General features: G+C 41.3%; 1 protein-coding gene across 1 annotated transcript in view; it reads left to right on the top strand.

Annotated features, from left to right (window-relative positions):
* The window catches only part of ext1b (exostosin glycosyltransferase 1b), a 115,341-nt gene that overhangs the window by 80,076 nt on the left and 17,877 nt on the right, over positions 1-17,388 (top strand). Inside the window, exons 3-7 of the mRNA XM_034124367.1 lie at positions 2,294-2,401; positions 4,587-4,706; positions 9,454-9,586; positions 12,134-12,252; positions 16,733-16,828. Of these exons, the coding sequence (XP_033980258.1) occupies positions 2,294-2,401; positions 4,587-4,706; positions 9,454-9,586; positions 12,134-12,252; positions 16,733-16,828 (576 nt within the window). The remainder of the gene's footprint in view (positions 1-2,293; positions 2,402-4,586; positions 4,707-9,453; positions 9,587-12,133; positions 12,253-16,732; positions 16,829-17,388) is intronic.

Genomic DNA, 17,388 nt, shown 5'->3' with positions numbered 1-17,388 from the left:
CACACTAGCACACTTCACTCAGGAGAGAAATATGCCCTCCTTTCTACATTTGTATGACTCTCTCCATCCATCGACTCCCAGGAAGATGGAAGGAGAGTATTTACAGGCTTTAGTCTTTGCATGAGAAAGCAACTGCTAATAGAGGTCAACTGTGTGTGTGTGTGTGTGTGTGTGTGTGTGTGTGTGTGTGTGTGTGTGTGTGTGTGTGTGTGTGTGTGTGTGTGTGTGTGTGTGTGTGTGTGTGTGTGTGTGTGTGTGTGTGTGTGTGTGTGTGTGTGTGTGTGTGTGTGTGTGTGTGTGTGTGTGTGTGTGTGTGGTGTGTGTGGTGTGTGTGTGTGTGTGTGTGTGTGTGTGTGTGTGTGTGTGTGTGTGTGTGTGTGTGTGTGTGTGTGTGTGTGTGTGTGTGTGTGTGTGTGTGTGCCTGGATGTTGTTTGTGTGTCTGTATATATATATCTGTATGCATGGGATTGTGTGTGAGTTTTGTGAGTGTGTGGACGTGACAGCAGCGGAGCCGGCGGGCCAGCTTTGGTTTAGCTGACACCTTTATGACCTGGGAGTGACAGGGCCGTCATTACGTCAAACTCCCACCACCAACACACACATACACACACTCACACACAAACGCACACACCAGCTGTTCCCTCCACCTCTCCTCTCATCCCTCCATCCTTCTGCCACTCCTTTGCCAAAGGTCACATTCAGCTTCACTGCCTCCTCTCTTTTCATCTGTTCTTTAAAACATCTATTTATCCACTTTCTTCTGCCTTTTGATCTTCTTCATTTCCTCTTTCTCCTCTCCAAGTCATTACTCATGCTCTCCTCCTTTGAGTTATCACATTTCCAGAAAGGGAAGTTACCATTTTAATGTGTGTCTGTAAGATGTATCAACAGGTGAAACTATCTAAAAAAAAAAGAAAATGGCCATACACTGACTAAGACTGAATATGGTTTGTTTCTTTTAATTTCAGACACATAAGTGATTCAAAATCAAAGAGAATCTAAAACACAGTTTTAAAAAAGCTTGTTGTGCCTGTTTGAGTTCTTGTTGTTACAGTAGGCTGGTTTGTATGAATCCAAATGGCTTTGTGAGCTGCTCTCCAACAAATGGCTGCTGTTTTTTTTCATATCCATATCAGTCATTGCTATATTGAATTCCTCACTATCTGTGACCATATGGCGGCTGCCTGCTTGCTTATCTAGATTGTATGTTCAAGCTTATTTCTGTTTATCTGATTGCTTATCTGCATTGTGATAAGCTTGTATTTGATCTCAAATGTATAAGAACCCAGAAACCATGTATTCATGTTTAAGTTACATGTGAACTCATATCTGTGCCCTAAGGCTTCTTTTTTAATCAAAGCTGCACTTATTCTTCTTTTATGATCAATGGGTCAAAATACTTTGTCTAATGCAAACAGGGTTCCCTGAAAAGTGATGAACCCACATAGCATTATCAAAAGTCACTGCATTTCCCTTCAGCTCTACTGAGTGTTTTAGCCCCTTTAGGCTAGTTATATGATGTTCTTAAACCTGCAGCTTTATTGTTTGTGTCTACTCCCACCTACCTTATCATTAGTTTACAGCGGGAAGCAGCAAAGTTAGCGATTAGCTTGTGAACAGAGCTGGGCATTTAAGAGTTAAAGAGCCAGATACAGTATGTCCCAAATAATTATTGCCCATTATTAAAAAAAATGGCTGGACGGAGAATAGATATGGGACTTGCATTTGTCACCAACTCATTCACAATATCAACTTTAAGGGGTGATGATGTGTAATATATATTTGTTTTATATAATTAGGGCTAACACTTATAATTGAATCTCTAGTATGACAATTTTGAGGCAGCTGCTTTCCTCTCAGTTGTTTAGTTAAGCACATTGATGTGATTTCTACTCTGAAACAGCCTCTAGTCTGCAGCTCATAACATTGACATCAATAAAGACAGTAATGGGCCTTCTGCTGCGTGTATCATTGTTCCTACTTCCCATCTCGCCTGCTCCGAGCCTCAATAGTGATTTCATGTGTGATATATACACATGACACCAAAGAAACTCGAAAATCAAATCCAATTTTTGCCAAATGGGGAATTAATGCATGAACACAAAGGGTCACAGACAAACACAAGCGGATCAATTATAACACAGTGCAGCCTTTATATGAAAAGAGCCACATATTGCAGCTTTAATAATCCCGATCAATATGTAGCAAAGCAGTCATCATTTAAGCCGTAGCTCTGATTGTGTTTGTAAAGGATCATGTCCAAGCTTCTCTCTCTTTCTCTGTGTGTGTCAGGCTGCGTGTGTGCCGGTGATGCTGAGTAACGGTTGGGAGCTGCCTTTCTCCGAGATCATCGACTGGAACACAGCCGCAGTGATCGGGGACGAGAGGCTGCTGCTGCAGGTAACGGCCCGGAGCACACACTCCCACATGCTCCGGAAAACTCAAACCTGAAACCTTTAGCAGACAGAGAAACAGCAGCAAGCCCCACACCGGAAAACAAAATACTTTTCTTACTGTCGATATCCTGAGCACACGCTATTCACTTAAATTCCCCAGGATCCAGTTTATTTTTGTTTTCTTGTGGAGTGATTGACGACAAAACAAAATGCAAGCTGCATGCCAAGTCTTTGACTGATTAGAAATGTCACTCAAAACCCCACATTGTTATTATGAGAGGGCAAATAAATAAGAGAGAATGGATTTAGCTAGAACCGCTTGAACTTCATGGGGAGAAAAGTAATTATATGCTCATTAAATATTAATTTGAATGAAGTGTGTAATAATATAGCTTGACATTGAGCTTTATAACGTTGTGCAGTGATGTGCCTGACTCATCCTGGTACTAGTTATCTATTTTACGGATGGGTTTTACAAAAATACGATGGGCTGAGATGCAAACAACATACAGTACATATATAAATGTATGTTTTTCACTTTTCATGTTGGATACATCTGCTGTAGTATTTATTGTCTGTTCAAAACTGATCTTTTTTAAAAAGCACATCGTAACAATTTCATGATTTATTTATATTTTTTAAATGTGACCTTTTTTTTTACCAACGTACACTCTGTATCTTGCAAGATACATTGCCCATTTAGGGGTAATAAAATGTTAAATAACCCAAATTACACCCATGCTACCTCCCTATTACACACATATTCCAACCGTCTTCCACCCATATTGCACTGTTATTGAACCCATATTTCACTGTTAGTACACCTTTCTATCTGATTATCTACAGAGTATAGGCTTCCAAACACAAGTATATATGTAAGTGATTATCCATGTTTTATAAACTATCTGGGCAATGTACCCTCCTGGATACAGAAACCATTTAAGGGTTAAATACTGCACATAAAGTGTATTCACTTATTCAATTAAAATGTTCCCAGTAAGCAGGATATAGCAGTATTTACTAAAGTGCATATACAAAGTGTTTATATGCCATTATCCTCCCTTCAGTATGACAAATGAAGTCACAGAAGGACTTAACTTCACAGCTCTTTGAATACACATACAAAAGCATTCACCAAAGGCTGCTGCAGCATTTGAGCTTTTCTTCACAAATACTGTTTGATGACTGATAGTTGCTGTAGCTGTTGGTTTTTTGTAAAGCCCCTGTGTTGTGTGCTTTATTCCCTTTAGTTTGTGTCTGTGAATGCTTTTATTCTGGGATTCTACATTTAAAAGTAGAATGTGTTGGATCCTATACTAAAGAATTTAAAAAGGCCTGGCAGACAAGACTGCTACAGTGCCAGAGCTGTAAACATTCACGAAAAGGTTAAAAGAAATTGAATTTGGCAGAGAGATCCAAATATCCTCTCTGAATATAAGGCTTAAGCCAGCTGGCATGGCTCTGTTGAAAGGTAACAGAAATGTAACATGTTTAATATTTAGAAAAAACTGTGTGAAAACAAAAATAGATATATGGGTAGTCGATATTGCCTCTAAGAATTTATGTTTTCCTTTTTGTTTTCAGTATATTTTCTATGCTAAGCACTAATGGAAGTACATTCTAATTCACCATAGAGTTACAAGTAGGATCAATACACTGATACTTGTACTGTATCAGTGTATTGATCCTCTAACTGCAAGAAAACAAATAATTATACTTCTCCAAATAAGAAACCTTCTCTTCACAAAAAGTCACAAATATTAGGACTTTGTAAATCTGGATTTACATGACTTGAGATTTGAAACAGGTTTTGCTTCAAAGTTCATTTCTTAACCTTGTAAACTGAAGTTTGTAGAAATACAAAAAATAGACACGCCTAACGTTTTCCATCACCCGTTGTGGTATCCTCAATACACAGAGTTGCTGTGTCAGCACTTTAGAACTGACTTGCAGTTTATTGACTGATATTCGATGTTCCCTTAACGGCTTCAGACTTGTGTTTAGAAGTGCTTTGAGAACACCTGAGATTTGGAACTGAACTTAATTGCTTGAAAATAGTTGTAATCTTAATGTGCTTTATCTGTTGACGGGGACTTCCTGAGTGCATCTTTGGGACCCGTTTTAATCTTCCTGTCCCCACAGTTGAGGTCCCACAACAATGCTGACTGACTGCTGTCTTTTTGTTGCAGATCCCAACCACGGTGCGCTCCATCCACCAGGATAAGATCCTCTCCCTCCGCCAGCAGACTCAGTTCCTCTGGGAGGCCTACTTCTCCTCCGTGGAGAAGATAGTGCAGACCACACTGGAGGTGAGGATTGAAGACACACGTGCTAACCACCCGCACTCTGGCCTCTCTGCTTCTTCTCTACTGCTCTCACATCATCAATCTTTCTCTCAGAGGGATGCGGTCCCTCAGCAGACTCTCTGCAGCATCACTTTGTTCTCAGGCATCTCTTTGGTCTTTTACCAAGGGGCTTAAAGCAAAATGGAAGGCTGGACAGTGCCATTTACGGAGGGCAAAAAGGACATTTCAGCACATGTTAAAGGTCCCATGTCATGGCCATTTCTACTGATCATAATTCCATTGTTGGGGTCTACTAGAAGAGATTTACATTGTTCAATGTTCCAAACTCACATTGGTTTCTCATACAGCATCTCTGTATAGCATGTGTATTCACTCTCTGTCCTAAACGGCTTGTTGGAGCTCCTGCCCCCCACTGTGCTCTGATTGGTCAGCTCGCCCACTCTGTTCTGATGAGTCCACTACCGTTACAGCGGAACATCAGTATTTATGTGTTACAATGGCGTTTGTTAGCAACCAGAAAATGACACCAGTAATGACAAACAGATGAGAATGCTGCGTGGGGTCTGGGTGCCGTGTTGGCGGGACATTGCGGGGCTCGCTGCCCCGCCCTTTGAGGCTCGAGGAGCGGACAGTGTGAGCTGGATTACTGGTGCCGTTTCCTGGTTGCTGCGTGGGGTCTGCGAGACAGCGAGACACCGCGGAATTCAGCCTGAGCACACTGTGCTGGGCTGTGAGTGTGTGTGTGTGTGTGTGTGTGTGCGGAGATCCGCGGAGCCGCGGCTGATTAAAGATAAGGCTGAGTGAGTGTGTGTGCGTTACGTCACTATGACCAGGAAGAAAAAAATGAGGCGTTCTGGGGCAGCATAGACAGGTCTTTTCTGTGTTAGAGTTTTACTCGCTACAGGGTGTACTTTGAGGGTTTGTGACTCTGCAGACCGTTTACATGCAGAAAAAGCTACATAACACACAAGGGGACGGGTAATAACCGGAAAAGCATGACATGGGCCCTTTAACAGCATTGGTCAAAGCTGCTTTCTGTTTTTTAGCGAAAGCTCGATGATGTTGCGGAGTGTTAAAAGACGGATTGATGTTTTTCCCACTATAAAAACTAGTCATCACTTGTTTCCATCCAATCCATGTCAACACAACTACAAAAAGGGTTTCATACACAAAATACAGACTTTGGGTTTGGTATCATTATAAGTTCTGGAATGTGCTTTTACGTTCTTCTGATCCCTTTATTCCATACAAATCCACTTCCTTATTAATTTATACACATTATTGACTGGAATTTACTCATTACTCAGTTTGAATTAATTGTTTATAGATACAGATAACACCTGAGCTAAGTGCTAGCTTTGATCTGTGGTTACAACCCAAGTATTCTATCACGCATTTAATCTCCTCTTTAAACATGTATCCAAAACTAAGGAACCCCCCCCAATACTGCAATCTTACTTTCATTAAAACTTCCCAAATCTTACATCTGAAATTGACTTTACCACACATACACACAAGCACCGGCAAGTAAAGTGTGGCTTCAGTATTTTTCAGAGTTTTTCAGTGTTTTTCAGATTTTTTGCTAGCTCTACATCTCTGTTTGTTTGTTATTTAGCCTCGTCTCAGTGTGCGCTATCATACACAAAGACACACACACACGAGCACTTAGAGGCAGAAACACATCTCCATATGTCAAAGTGTGTCAGCCCAGATTCACGTGGCACCACCCAGGCATAACCCTGCTGACATGTTGTCACTCGGCACTAAAGAGCAAGGTGACACGGCCGAAGCCTCTGAGTGTGTGTGTGTGTGTGTGTGTGTGTGTGTGTGTGTGTGTGTGTGTGTGTGTGTGTGTGTGTGTGTGTGTGTGTGTGTGTGTGTGGTGTGTGTGTGTGTGTGTGTGTGTGTGTGTGTGTGTGTGTGTGTGTGTGTGTGTGTGTGTGTGTGTGTGTGTGTGTGTGTGTGTGTGTGTGTGTGTGTGTGTGTGTGTGTGTGTGTGGAATACAGCGAGGGGCTGAACGCTTAATCCTGACTGACTGTCCTGTAAAAAAGGGGAGCGTGGTTGTGGAAAGGGTGAAAAGGAGAAAGGGTGACATATGTAAATGGCGTTGCCGTGGCAGCCCCCGAGATAACGAGCGACATGGTTTATTCATCCTGTCGAGCCTGCAACCCACCCTCAACCTCCTCCTCCTCCTCATCGTCCTCCTCACTGCAGATCCTTGACGATACAAACACATACACACACACTCCGATATCCTGACAGATTGAATCTGCTGGCACACATTCACAAACTCACTTGCCTTTTGTATTGACTTCACTTCCACTCCAAACTGTGTGTGTGTGTGTGCTGAGATTGCAAGGCAAGCAGGAAACATGAGTTCACCCTATCATGCAGTGTTTCCTGCCGGGGAGCAGTCGCGTTTCGACCAATCACAAGGTCAATATAGCCGGGTCTGTTCTGCGGGTGCACCTATTAAACTCACCTATTAAAGCGGGGCTCACACAGTGCTCCCAGAGAGGCAGGATTTATCTATCATGCTCTAATTGGTTGATTGTGGCTGTTCTGAGGTGAGATTGAGTCGTCCATCATGTCCCGACTGAGGGCTGCCGGCGAGGGGGGAGCTGCAGCCGAGCGAGCAGAATTGCCCCTCATAAGGTGCAGGGGCTCAAGGTTTTTAAGGTGGCAGGCGGTGTTTTTATAGAGAAGTTAAAGGATTGTGAGTTAATCTGTTCGACTGAGGCAAATGGTTATCGACTGCCCTCGGGGACAAATCTAGTGAAAGTAAAAAAAACTCACCCAGTGCTGAGGTTTTTTTCACATCCCTGCCTCACTGTGATGAATTTTTATGTTGCTTTGTCAATATTATTACAGTCAGCCCCCTCCAGCTACATTATTAACTTTTTTTTTTACAATTGGAAAAGCTATTAGCCTCCGCCCATCATGTTCTCTTCACCTCTTTCTATACGTCCGCCCTTTTTGAGTTTGCCAAGCCAGCAGCCGTCACCTCTCGATTCAATCACGGCCATAAAACAGGGCCGCAAACCTGTGTCTGTTTTACTGCTGCAATTCAGCATGGCTCAAGGGCACGGCAGCAATATCTCTTTCCCCTGCCTGCTCAGCAGAGGCTGGCGGCGGAGAGAAAATAGTGGCCGTTGTCACGTCCGACCGTGTGACTGACTGCTCTATTTGTGCACAGAAAGGATCGGGCAGGCTGACTGACTGGCGCTTAAACACAGCTGATGACTGGGTTTTGCCTCTTTTATTCTCCGATGGCCTCTGTCTGTGTGACTGACCGGCACATATTCCTTTGACTTGCTGATCTGCTTCTCCAAAAAAAGAGCTCAGTATGTTTGTCCGAGGATGAAATATTACACAATAACATGGATTTATTTTAGCTCAGCATTGTGCCCTGGCGATTCACTCTTGACACGATCAATAGTTGCTTTTCAGGTGATACAAAGCAAGCATTTGGGCAGCTCAGCCACTTTTCTTACTTTCATACAACGACCGCAGACTTACTTTTATAACCGCTTTCCACCTGCTTTAATTCACCAACCCGGGTATTAATAACACCCTGAATATCGTTCTGAATTTAAATGGGATTTTTTAGAAGTTGGAACATTATCCGTGTTGATATTCATTCACATTTACGACTTTCTGCTTCTTTGTGCTTTTGTGTGAAAAACTCATTTTGCAGTCGTGTGAAATGTTTTATCTGTTTTGATTACAAGGCTCATTGATGGAATCCTTAATATTTCACCGACTATAATCTGAAAGGCAGATTTGTTCAACACACAAAGTTGTATGAGGCCTCTGAGTGAAATGTCATTTAAAGGCAGTTTAGAAAGGGAAGCCTCGCATACAGCAGGGTGGAGAAAAACAGAGACACTGCTGTAATAAAAAAGACAAAAGTTTGATACAGACAGTCAAGGACAGGGAGACAAAACACTGAGCGCAAAGCAGCCAAGGTTACAGGTGCGTGTGCTCAGTCAGGACAGTTTAAACTGGGTCAAAGTTATGGGCCTTGGAAAATATTTCCCCAACATTTGTTAGGATGTTCTAATTGTAGTTGAAGTGTAATCTGTAAATTCATTTTCAATCTATATCATGTTATGTGCATTTACAGTTACTTGATATACTTTAAATATATATATTTTTTAATAAGACCACTAAATTAATGCTGTTTCCATAACTGATTTCCTCACAAGACAAGTGTATAATGTGGTTTACCACTCAGGGAGGGTCTCACACAAATCTTTGTTCCATTATCCAAAGTGTAAGTTACGTTTTTGTTGGAATAAAAGTCAGAAAATGCTGGCCTACTCTGCTTTGGTTTACCCGCTTAGTTTTTATCTGTCTCCTACAATTTTTAGAAAGGATATTGAAGGATAATCTTGAGTTAGTCAAGTTAATTTATGTAGTCTACAATTTACACATTTGTCACACCTATGCAAATTAAACAACAAACAGCAAGGAAAATCCTTGCATCAAAGATGGAGAAAACTCTCCTAATTATATAACTTGAGCAACAATAGAGATTGTTCTATGAGGACAGACAAGAGTCTTACTCAATTCACTCGTGTATTTCCCCCAAAAAGTGGTCAATCTATCTCTATCATTCTATTTGTAATGTAGAAAACACAAAAATTGACAGTCAACAAATTCAACTAGAGGGTAAAAATCCTAACATCTTTAATTGAAAAGTTGTTGGTCAATACAAAGTCTAATGTGTGTTGTTTCCCCGTGCAGATCATCCAGGACCGCGCGTTGGCGCACGGCTCCCGGAGCAGCCTGATGTGGAACAGTCACCCTGGGGGGCTTTTCGCCCTGCCGCAGTACTCTGGATACCTGGGAGACTTCCCCTTCTACTACGCTACACTGGGTCAGTAACACACACACACACACACACTCACACACAGAAGCATAGACATGTCATAAACTGTACAAAGTGCTGTTACATAACGCTTCAACACACCTAGGAGGCAATGAACTGATCCATAAAAGTCGGTCAGAAAAGTTTCTTCATCATCAGCAAGTATTTTGTCCCTTTTGTAAAACGACTTTAGACTGTTGAATTGGAGCTTGTCTGAAATATGGCCTGCAGCCCTGATCTGCTGCCCTCCTCCAATGGTGTGTGTGTGTGTGTGGCTGCATGTGGAGTGAAGGAATGGACTGACAGATGTTTGTCGCGCTGACACACCCCCATTCCTCGTGCTACGGTTCAGCGGCGGCGAGTTTTCCCCTGCCTCATGTCTGTGACCCGTGAGCCCCTCCATCCCTCACTCCCTCACTCCCTCATCCTCCAGCTACACACACACACACTTTTAAATAAACAGACCACGATAGTACAAATGCAGAAATGCAGTTGATTGAGCACCCGGAGTGGAGGGCTCATATTAAAATGGATGTGCACATTGACAGGCAGGGATTACAACGCCGGCTATTTGTTTGTCAAAGAGGAAGCAATTAAACACGGATGGGTTTTTAGGAGACAAGGTGGCTTGTCGCTGATGGGTAATTGAGAAAAATCAAGGCAGTAGAGTTTGTTTCCAACTGACACTTCCTCTTGTTCTCCAAGAGCAAATAACAAGACACACTCACACTCATTATGCATATTACCACTCCGACTCAGCGGGAGCACGGTTTGTTTTTGTTGCTTTAGTTAAATGGACTCTTTATTTAGAAGCCAAAGGATACCGGATGTTTTAGGGTGATATGAAAATGTATACTTGAGAAAATCCAATAACAATATGTGACACTTAGTAACAATAATTACATTTCCTGATAAAGGAAAGTAAAGATATTAGACAGTTGAACGACATAGCTTTTAACTTTGAAAAGAACATGGCAGGAGCTCAAACAGAAAACCCTATTGAGATGTTTCTTCCATTCATTTTCACAAGATTTGCTCCAATTCATTAATAAGAGCATAAGCGATGTAGACCACTGATGTTGGGTGATGAGGCGTCGCTATCATCCCTGAAGTGTTGGACTGTGTGTGGGTAAGGGGTCTGCTCAGCCTGGGACATTTCTTCCAAAACTTGAAAGACAATTTGTTGATAGACTGGGCTTTGAGAACAGGTCATGTTGAAACATGAGGGACTTTCCCAATCTGTTGCCAACAAAGCAGAAGTCGCTGTTATCTAGTTTGGCTGATGACTGATGAAAGAGGAGTTGTATCTTAATCAGATTTCTTGTGAAATGTCTGATAGTTTGTCCTTTTAAAAATCATACAATTTAAATAATGTGAGAGTGAAAGGGGGTATCTGGTGCTTACTGCTTTTAGTTTATAAAGATAGTAGCTTGTGAAGATGGGGATGGAGAATTCTAAGGGTTCACAAGCCAAATAAGTTGGAAATCACTCCTCTAAACAGAGAGTCATTTTGTGGCCTTAAGACCTTCATTATTTGCAACTAAACCATGAGAAGCAACTAAAAGTACACACAAGTATGTAAACATGCATGACACATCATTTTGGCCAGTGTCATTGTTGGTATGAAATCGCCTCCAACAGCTGGATCGATCCAAAGCAGCCTTTTGTGTTTCTATAAACATTTAGCTTGTTGGATGATGTGATGAACTGATAGAGGACGTGATAAAAGCCTCTGAGAATCATGAGCTCAGGACAGAAAACAGCATCCACATTAAAAAGAAAAAAATAAGCTGTTATTCATCTCCAGGATTTGTCAAATGTTTCATGGAGGTCTGTTTATGAGCTTGTGACCAGTTTACCATACATCCTGGGTCTTTACAAACTCTGTAAACTTTTTCATTACAAATCACAAGGATAGTTTAACAAGTTTTAAGACTGCTTTAAGTACCTCATCATAAAAGTTGCTCAGTGGCAGAATGGAGACTCGGCTAATGCTATCTCCTCTGCGTTATGCTTTGTTGGTTTGGGTTAGATTACATTTAAATTAGGAGAAGTTGAACGTCCTCTATGTTCTCTCTCGCATATCTTATTTCCTGCTTATTTTCAGCTTCGATTAATCTATTGCAGCATCAAGTCGGACTAAATTTAAAGTCACATCAGCACTTAGTCGTCCGTTCACTGGGTTCCAGACTCAGCCGACAAGTTTCCAAAATGAAATATTCAGCGATCAAGAGATTTGGCATTTTCAAAACACATTAACGCTGTTGAATATTTTAAGCTGATCTTGAGAACGTACTTCCCTTATAATTATATCATCTATATTTTTTTGCACCGCTGACAGACTCGTTTCAAGTAACATCTTTAAAAATCTCTCTGAAAATAGATATGAAGTGTTTGTAAGTGAGAGCCTTCAGTTCTCGTTGCGCTTTCTTCTCTTCAAAGAGCCTGATATTGCATTGATGGCTGACAGACGGTTCTCTGTGTTCCAGCCAGCGTTGTTGTCCTGGATTTCTTAACACTGCATTAACAAGTGACCATCTTTCTGTTGTTTTCCAGGCATTAAACCGTACCCCAAGTTCACAGCGGTCATCCATGCCGTCTCTCCTCTGGTGTCGCAGTCCCAGCCCATACTCAAGCTGCTGGTCGCGGTGGCCAAGTCCCAGTACTGTGCACAGGTAATGTGTGTGTGTGTGTGTGTGTGTGTGTGTGTGTGTGTGTGTGTGTGTGTGTGTGTGTGTGTGTGTGTGGTGTGTGTGTGTGTGTGTGTGTGTGTGTGTGTGTGTGTGTGTGGTGTGTGTGTGTGTGTGTGTGTGTGGTGTGTGTGTGTGTGTGGTGTGTGTGTGTGTGTGTGTGTGTGTGTGTGTGTGTGTGTGTGTGTGTGTGTGTGTGTGTGTGTGTGTGTGTGTGTGTGTGTGTGTGTGTGTGTGTGTGTGTGTGTGTGTGTGTGTGTGTGTGTGTGTGTGTGTGTCCTTGGTGACTCCCCAAATTGCGCCGCATTTTCCAACCAAAGCAACAACAGAACTCATCCCTGTGTGTTAACACCGGTGGATTGAATTAGAGCAATTTGTAGCAGTGCTACATCTGTCTCCATGGCAGCGAAACCCCCTTCAGCACAGCTGGAGGCGGCATGTATTGATTCCCCTGCTTGCTCCTTACCAGCACGGGAAATGAAATGGAATTTGCTCTCCAAAGGCCGGTTTCTGGTGTGTGTGGTGTGTGTTTGCAAGTGTGTGTCTTTTTTTGTTTGGCCAGCAGAGTTTATGAGTAAGCGACCTTGTATTTTGTGTAGGAGGGATGTGTGTGTGTGTGTGTGTGATGGTTTGGGCAGTTCTATATAAAAAATGAATGTGTGTTTGCGTAGGTGGGATCTTTGCACATGTGTATATTTCAAGCTTGTGTGTATTTTGTGTCTGAGGTTGTATCGTGTACGTACTGTCCATGTAAGTGGTTGGATTCTGCTTATCTCTTTGTGTACTGGTAATTTTTTATTTTATATGTTTTTATACTCATTCAAAAAACAAAACCTGGTCCAATACCTTATTTTTAGGAATATTAACCAAATCTACCAAAACAAAGACATTTACTCCAAACTTCCAATGATCAAATTTAGTAGAATATTTTCTTGGGTGCTAAATGTCCGTGCTCTCTGCTTTTATGCTACTATTTTTGTTACTTTTGGTCCTAGATTTACAGTATCAACATTTTCGTTTAGATAACCTTGATGACATTGCTATGATTTTCTGAAAGATAACTCTCCCCAACATTTATATATCTCTTGTAATGAGTATTACTCATCGAGTCACCATTGAACTAATTATCTGTGAAATGTAAAATTGGCCCTTTAAATGTGTTTGACCAAACAGAACCAGTACAATAATGTTGACTTAATTAAGTCAAGTGTAAATGAACAAAGCTATTGATCTTGACACTTTCCCCTAAAGATTCCCTTACTCTATATGGTGATGTGTTCAAAAGCTCCAGTAGGCGTATAAGTGGGCCTTTTTAACTGCTGTTTCAAGTTCAAGAACGATCTGCCAACATTTTTAGCCAACATAGAAGAAAATTGAGGAATGCTATAATGCTGATGATGCCCTGTTGTGATACTTTTCAAAACTGTGGAACAAGTGATTAAGTGGCCTGTGAGTAGAGATTGTTTTGTCAACCAGCCTAATTCAGATTATTGATTTTAATGTATGATCAACTAATAGGAAAAGTACCGATCGAAGCAAGCAATTGATTCCAGAGATGTTGTGTTTCAGCCACATTTCCATTACTATAGAGGTTTGATGGTGCTACATCAGTGTGGTTATACCCAAGTGGTAGATCCACTTTAAGCCAACATTACTGTAAAATAATAGTAGATTTAATTAACTCTGGCTTAATTTTTCTGGAGGTGCTTCTGTGTTTGCCTTCTACAGGCTGTGCATGCTGAGTGGAGAGCCAGGTACACAGTCGGGGTGTTTTCTTCCACTCTGAGCACACAGAAAAGAGGAGAAAGAGTGGGTGTGGGGGGGGGGGGGCTGCTGAGGAAAGGGATATAAATAAATGAATGGAGAGGAGAGAATGAAAGAACTCAGAGGACGGAGGAGGCTAAATTGGAAGCAAGAAAGCTTTTGAGGCGTCTTCTGACATAGTGGATCTCCTGCTGCGTGCACATGCATTCTTCCACTTGTGCTATAGATACACCAATCGCTTTTTCACCCCTTTCCTCCAGTCATATACACACAAACATGCAGGCATGCATACACAATGCCATCATCAGCACCCTGAGAGCGCTGGTGGGCTGACAGAGACACCATCTGTCTTTCTAATAAAGGACTAGAGCCCGTGTAAGAAGAGAACAACACGTTTCTCAGCTGTGTGTGTGCAGAGATCCACACTGTATACCTGTTGTCTCACAATGACAAACACTTTCTCTCCTTTTGAGCGATGCTTGTTTGGCTTTTTATTCAAACCGTCTTATAATAATGTGATTTTGCATCCATCAATTCATCCCATTCATCAAACAGCTGTGTGTCATCCTTTTTTTATAGACAAGTGACATATTTCCACACAGCTGCTGTATACTGCAGGCACAGGGCAAATACCAGATACAAATGGCTTCAAGCTCATCATTTGGCAGGCCCAGTCAGAGCGCAGCGTCCCCGAGGGCTGCGGCTGACGTAGTTAATGTCAGAATCATGTGAATCGTTATTGATCCCCGCAGGGAGATTCTTGTGGTTTGCCTGTATCAGGAACGCCAGGATCTGCGATGGATTAATTTACCGACATTTTCAAGGACATTTCAGCAGGGCAGATGTGAGCTGACACACAGGAAGAGATTATGATGAAGATGTGTTCCTATCGCTTTCCTTATCATTAATAACTGGGTATTCATTTCCCAAATGCTCAGGCAAAAATAATTCCTAGAGTTAAAATATGTTGTATTATTAGTTTTAACAGTTTGGCTTCATATCTCAATGTATGTAATCATTTATCAACCTCGATTTCATGGGTTCATTTACTGTACAAATAATGATTAGATCAAACTCCAAAAACATACTCCACTCTTTTTGGAGATGTTTTTTCCTGACGAAATGCCGGCATGCATACTAAAATGTATCACATTTTGAATGTGGTTTTCAACAGCATGACTGAAATGGAGGAACTGGAAGTGAAGGCATGGCAGATGGTGGTGCTGGAGCTCCAGGCAAAGCTCACACGGCAGAAACTAATAAATCTTAGAGAATACATTTTTCACCTGCTATTTGTAAAGTTTTGAAATGTCAAAAAGAAGGGTGGGGGGGGGGTGTGAAGATTCAACTTGATATGCAATCCATCTTCACATTCTCCTCATAGTTTTCAGATGATTTGAGCTGCGTGGTAACTGCACTAATATTAGACTTCCTTCATTAATGTACACTATATTATTATATATATTATAGCCAATAGCATGTAGTTTGTACATACTGATGTCCCATTGGCAACCCCCCAACACACTTACCTAGCTTACTAGCTAATGTAGCTTGTTAGCGTTAGCGCCATGAGTTGGTTAAAAAATGCTGTTATCATAACATATTGTAAAAAAGGGCCTTCATTTTCACCTATTGTTCACATATATGATGTCATAGTCTAAAGCTGAAGGGAAAAGCATGTTAGACTTAGTATAATAGGAATCCTATTATGAGGAAACACATGATCACACTGCTATTTCTTACTCGCACAAACCTGTGTCATTGCTTAGCTTACGTTCTGAAAATAATTCGTTTTTACTTTATACACAAGAGAAGCTATAACTTACCAGTTGGTTTAGGAAAGGTAACCATATTGTTGTCCAATAAAGAGCAGGATGTTGCTAATGAGCAGTTGACACTAATTTCATGGTACGCATAACCTTGAAGTGACCAGAAGCAAGGATTTTTGTTGTTGTCGTATTAGCCAGGTGAGAAAAATCTCACTGAATAGGCAGCATCTTTGAGTCTGATATCTAGATATTTTCATACTAGACAAAACTCAAGCTTGATGGGCCTGCCATGTCCTGTGATGCAAAGCTAAGTTTGCTAGGCTGTGATTGGAGAATAGCCATTTGGGGGAGGGGTTTATCAAACTTTTTCACAAAAATATAAGCCGCATGAAAACTTGCTGAGATATAAGAATGGAAGACTGTGTGTAAGGTCAGATGGGGTCATGTTTTGTGTGTGTATGTGTGTGTTTCTCATCAAACATTAACATGTCTGGCATTGAACTGCAGTGGATGGGAGCAGGTTAACTCCATGTGAAATGTGAATGTCGCTGAACAGCAGTCCGAGCATGATAAAACATTAGTCTTTCATGTTAAACGTCATGTGGAGTGAGATCAGATGGGCCGGAAAAGTGTTCAGCGAAACGTGGTAGTTAGAAATGAAATGTGACAATGGGACATGATTGGTTAAGGGCTGAATTTTTACGAACCACCCTGGAGCCATAATTGGAAATATTTTATCACTGGAGTTGCCCTTCTGGCTCTTTAACGTTTAATCAGCCTGTAATACGGTGACATTTGCTGGCCTTAGGTCGCATAAATGTCACATGTTCAACTAGCTTGGAAGTGCTGCGAGTTGTTTAGGTTAGAGAATCAAATTAGGTATAATTCAGTTATTTGCAGGTAATAATAAAACCTTTTTTTCCATCTTTTAGATCATCGTCCTGTGGAATTGTGACAAGCCTCTCCCTGCCAAGCACCGCTGGCCGGCCACATCTGTGCCCGTCATCGTCATCGAGGGGGAGAATAAGGTGAGACTAAACCCTTTTTTTGACCCTTAAGATGTGATCACTATAATTTCTAATTACACAGCTCCTCTTATGCATTTTCTCTAAGTGTAAAGCTACTGTATCTCGGCCCATTTCATTCAGTCGGAGAGTTTCTGGGAGTTAATGAGTTTCGATTTGTGCTGCACTGATTCCATTAAAGGACATTTTTTGTGGTTTCAATTAAAGCTTAGTAATAGGAATAATATACATCGGATGGGGCAAAGCGTGGCTGAGAAGCTAATGCATATTGTTAGGAAAGATAAGGAGGCAATAACCGCTAAGTAGCTTTTATTTATCCTTAATGTTTTTATTGCATTTTGCTCTTTAATCATAATTAAATGAAGAGTCACACAATCTCTCCGGAGGAATAAGTCACAGTTGATTTATCAAAATGCACTTTGGATAAACACAATAAATACAAGTCTAGAAGACGAGACACAGCATTGATTTAATTATTTTTCAGCTTGTATTTTATTACATTTGTTCAATAACTCTTGACCCTCAAATCTATGTAGCCGTCTAAAAGCATAAGTGCAAAATCT

Source organism: Trematomus bernacchii, unplaced genomic scaffold (genome assembly GCF_902827165.1).
Source record: "Trematomus bernacchii unplaced genomic scaffold, fTreBer1.1, whole genome shotgun sequence".
In the NCBI taxonomy this organism is placed as follows: Eukaryota; Metazoa; Chordata; class Actinopteri; order Perciformes; family Nototheniidae; genus Trematomus; species Trematomus bernacchii.
The sequence above is the reverse complement of the archived record's forward strand: the minus strand, read 5'-3'. Positions and strand labels throughout refer to the sequence as shown.